This window comes from Aythya ferina, assembly GCF_964211825.1.
Source record: "Aythya ferina genome assembly, chromosome: 12".
Lineage (NCBI taxonomy): Eukaryota > Metazoa > Chordata > Aves > Anseriformes > Anatidae > Aythya > Aythya ferina.
The window spans coordinates 2,940,460-2,945,109 of record NC_140308.1 but is presented as its reverse complement, the minus strand read 5'-3'; the positions used below and the strand labels follow the sequence as shown (position 1 = coordinate 2,945,109).

General features: G+C 56.3%; 1 protein-coding gene across 1 annotated transcript; it reads right to left on the bottom strand.

Annotated features, from left to right (window-relative positions):
- Nucleotides 1-1,429: 1,429 nt before the first annotated feature.
- On the bottom strand, nucleotides 1,430-4,401 carry FOXC2 (forkhead box C2). The gene has a single exon (XM_084533976.1). It carries the CDS (start codon nucleotides 3,839-3,841, stop codon nucleotides 2,381-2,383), a length of 1,461 nt encoding a protein of 486 aa, XP_084390102.1. The 5' UTR covers nucleotides 3,842-4,401; the 3' UTR covers nucleotides 1,430-2,380.
- Nucleotides 4,402-4,650: the final 249 nt, after the last annotated feature.

Below are 4,650 nucleotides of genomic sequence, written 5' to 3'. Positions count from 1 at the left end.
TTAGTGGAGGTGTAAAGACAGCTCGCCCTGAAAAACTCAGCCAGCCCCGGGGGGCACCGGGGACAGCTACGGGCTGGGCTGGGGGGGCTGCCCCTCGCCGGGACGGGACAGAGGCAGCAAAACCAAACCTGTCGGGGGTAAAAGGGGACCCCCAAACCCTGCTGCAGCCCCGCCGTGCCCCCCAGGAACTGTCCAGCAGCAGCACGGAAGGGAGGCACAGAGCAGGACAGGGCCCCCCCCCCCCCCGCTGCTCCCCAGCCTGCGGGGAAAGACGGTTGAATCAGGGGAAGAAATCCTCCCCTCTTTATATTTTTGTTATTATTTTTTTTACCTTCTTCCTCTTTAAAATAGCTCTTCGGATTTTGTTGCACGAAAAAAAAAAAAAAAAAAAAAAAAAAGGGAAAAAAGAATAAAAAAGAAAAACTACCCTCTGAGAGCCAGGAAAAAGGGCAAGAGTTTTACAAGAATGTTCCTTAAAATACAGATCAAGTGAGTGTCGGACATTTTTTCTCATTTCAAACCGAGAGTTTCTGTGCCTTTTGCCAGCTTTCCAGCGCATGCGAAATGTACCCGATCAAACCCAATTTATGTCATCGATTTTAACAGCCTTCCGCGAGCAGAAGGGCTCCGCGACCCGGCCACGGCGACACGGGACAGGGAGGTGGCGGGGGGGAAAGGGAAAAGGGGAGGCGGCCCCGGCAGCAGGGCAAAGAACCGGGCTTACAAACCCTGGGGAGGGAGTTTTTCCCCCCTCCGATGCCAGCAGCATGCCGTTAGCATCGCTGCCCCCGGCTGAAGTTGCTTTAACAGGTTGGGGGGGGCGGGGGAAATAATAATAATTAAAAAAAAGCCGGCCCTAAAAGCGGCTTAGGTAGATAAAGAGAAGGTCAAACCCATGCAAACCTTCAGACGGGAGGGGATTTAAAAACTGTAAAACGATTCCTAAGTGAACTTCCCGCATTATTTCTAGACTCCGCGGCGAGCTCGGGTTTGAGCGATAGCTCTTCCCACCCGCCCCTGCTCGCAGCCCTTGGTGTTTCCTTAAAATAGGGGAATTGGGGTTTTTCTTTTTTTTTTTTTTTCCCCCCCTCCCCCCGCGTGGAAGCAGCTGCAAAGCGGAGCCCGGGCCTAGGTTGCGGGGACAGGGCAAGAGGAAAGGCAGCGGCAGCAATCCGAAACTCCTGGGGCTTGGGAGATGCCCCGCTGCAGGGGCTGGGGCGGGGGGAAAGCGGCCCCACAGCACCCAACAGCCCCCAGAATACTCGGAACGAACCCTCGTGCTGCAGGAAAAGGACTTGGTTTGGAAAAAAAAAAAAAAAAAAAAGGAAAAAAAAAAAAAACACAACGAGTGCCACGTTTTTCCGCGTGAAGGAAAGGTGGAGGGAGAAAACTTGCAAAAAACACGTATATACACACACAAGCGCCAGACTTGGAGCAGAAAAAACAGCATGGATTTATTTTAAGGTAAGTACAACAATTAAGACCACATAAGACAAACGAACTTTGAAGCAGGTTAAAGCAAATAGTCCTTAGGAATGGTCAAGGTGAAATCTATTATACAAAACATCACACGTCGTAAATAATAATAAAAAAGTATCAGATACTTTGTCTTTTTCTTTCAAAAAATCCACCAGCAAAAAATAAATTATTTCCTCGTCTTGCGCAAAGAAGAGCTCTAAAACGAAAGAAACTCTATTGCATAATTGTACAGAGAAGAAGAAGAAATCACTTGTCATTAATTTGGAAGTTAGGAATCGTTGGGCGCGACAAAAATAATCCAGTGAACTCAACTTTAAATATTATATTAATGGCTCTGAAAATTAGCCTGATTAGAAATCCACACATTTTTTACAGCACAACAGAGAACTTAAAAAATACCCAGGACATATATTTATATATATATATTTATATACCTTTTTTCTTTAAAATCGTATAAATGGTCGTTGCGATATTGGTCCATAACTTATTTTCTGAGACCCCCTATACTTTAGCATATAAAATTTGCCACTTTGTTTAGATAGACATATATATATATAATTTGTTTTATTATTATTTTTTTTTAATTTTATGTTTTAGGAGAGATCCCCTTTTCAAGTAAAATTTACTTGCATTTCAGGAGGCCCGAAGAGGGGGGGGGAAGGAGGGGGACTTGGGATCTCCCAACGCCGTGGCTCGCAGGTCCACAGAGAGGCTGTGAGGTCTGTCCTCAGTCTGAAGGGTTTGGTGTGTTTTTATTTCACCTGATTTTTGATTTTTTTGGGGGGAAGCGTTATTATCGATTTTTTCCTTTTTTTTTTTTTGTTTTTGTTTTCCTTTCTCTCATTTTTTGGGGTTTTGTTTTGAGGATTGCCCTAGAGGGGAGGGGGGGGTTGGTGGCTACTCAGTACTTAGTGCAGTCGTAGGAGTAGGGGGCGGCGTGGCGATATAGGGACGGCGCGGACCTGTAGGGGAGCTGACAGGCGGAGTTGCTGCTCACCTGGTGCTCGCTGAGCGAGGCGCTCTCCATGCCGAGCCGGTGCGACGTGAACATTTCCCGGACGTTGGGGAAAGTCTGCTGCTGGGTGCCGAAAGTGTGCCCGGGCAGGTGGCTCAGCTCGGCTCCGTGATTGAGGTACCACGAGGCTGCGGGCTGCGCCGCCCCCCCGCCGTGAGGATGCCCGGCTCCCAGCGCTCCCTCCTGCCCCGACGGCAGGCTCAGGGCGCCCAGGGGCGACGGGGCGCCCGTGGGGTGCTCGGCCAGGCCTTCCTCCAGCGGCGCTGGGGGCACGCACATGTGGCCCGGCCTCTCGCCGCTGTACAGGCTCATGGCCCTCATGCTGCAGTGGTAGCTCCCACTAGCGTCCAGCGCCTGGCTGCACGCCGCGCTGTAACCCGACGGCTGCCCCGACGGCGGGTAGCCCAGCGGCATTGCGGCCCCCGTCCGGCCCGAGGCGGCACTCACCGGGCTCAGATCCCCCGGGGGGGAAGTCCGCAGGGTCATGATGTTCTCCACGCTGAACCCCCCCGGCAGCCCGTTGCCGGCGGGGTGATGCTCGGGCAGGGAGCCCTCGGGGGAGGCGGCGGGAGGCGAGGCGGCGCTGCGGGGGCTGTCCCGCAGGGCCCCGCCGCTGGCCGGGCTCAGCGTCTCCACTTTGGTGATCACCGGCAGCTCCGGAGATGCCGTCTCACTCTTGATCACCACCTTCTTCTCGGAGGCCGGAGCCGAGGCGGAGGAAGAGGAGGAGGAGGAGGCTTCCTTGGAGAGCTCGGAGCCGGGCAGCCCGGGGGGTTTGGGCTGCTCCTTCAGCAGCCTCTCGCGGGCCTCCTCCTTCTCCTTGGACACGTCCTTCTTCTTGAAGCGGCGCCGGCGGCGCAGGAAGCTGCCGTTCTCGAACATGTTGTAGGAGTCGGGGTCCAGGGTCCAGTAGCTGCCCTTGCCCGGCTTCTTGTCGTCGCGGGGCACCTTGACGAAGCACTCGTTGAGCGAGAGGTTGTGGCGGATGCTGTTCTGCCAGCCCTGCTTGTTCTCGCGGTAGAAGGGGAAGCGGTCCATGATGAACTGGTAAATCCCATTGAGCGTGATCTTCTTGTCGGGGGCATTCTGGATGGCCATGGTGATGAGGGCGATGTAGCTGTAGGGCGGCTTCACCAGGTCCTTGGGGGCTGCGGGCTGGTGCGGGTGGTAGGGCCCGTAGGAGCGCCCCATGCCCGCCGCGTACTGCTCGGCGTGGCCCGAATAGACGCTCATGGGGTTGCCCATGCCGCCGTACGTCCCCGCCGTCCGGTAGTAGTTCTGCTCGCTCAAATAGGGCACCACTCCCAGGGCGTTGGGGTCCGAGACGGAGTAGCGAGCCTGCATCATGGAGAGGGCTGCCCGCGGGGAGCGGAGCCGCGGGGGAGAGGAGGAGGAGGAGGAAGAGGGGCGCGGGTGCAAGGGCCTCACCCTCGGCAGGGACCCCTCTGCGGATCAAGGAAGAGGGGAGAGAGGGAGAGAGCGAGTCCCGGACACGAGCTGAATCCCAGCGTGTCCTCTAGCAGCGGCGCCGCAGCAGCATCCTTCGGGTCGCCGGGGGCAGGGTGGTCTCTGGCGGCCTCTCCCTCCCTCTTTATGACTGTGATTCTGACCTACACACCTAGCAGTACCCCGCGGCGGCGGCGGGCGCTGCTGCGGAGCGAGATGCCGGCGGGAGGGGAGGGGGAAATACGATATTCTCGCGGAAAAATAAAAAAAACTCGAATTAAAAAAAAATAAAATTTAAAAAAAGGGGGAGAAAAAAATAAAAAAGAAGAAGAAAAAGCAGCCTTGCGGAAACCCAGTTCTGCTGACAACCAAACCGCCCGAACTCTTCCCGGAGCCAGCAGCAGGAGCAGCGGCGGCTCCCGGCGGGCGGCGAGGGGTGCGCGGAGCCGCCGAGCTCCCGGCCGCGCTGCGCAGCGTTCAAACCCCGGCCCGCCGCCGCCGCGCTTTTACTCCCCGCTCGCCCCGCCCCGCGCCGCCGCCGCCCGCCAATGGCGTGCCGCGCCGCCGCCGCCGCAGCCAATGGGAGGGCGGCCCCGGGATGCGGTGGCGCGCCGGGCATGGCGCGCGGGCGCGCGCCCCGACGCGCGCGGCCACCCTGGCCGTGCTGTAATCTATACATCCAACCCTATAGATATATTTTTTTTTCCTCC

What these genes read in the sequence shown, in the direction of transcription:
- FOXC2 (XM_084533976.1), bottom strand. Translation starts at nt 3,841, where the DNA reads ATGATGCAGGCTCGCTACTCCGTCTCGGACCCCAACGCCCTGGGAGTG.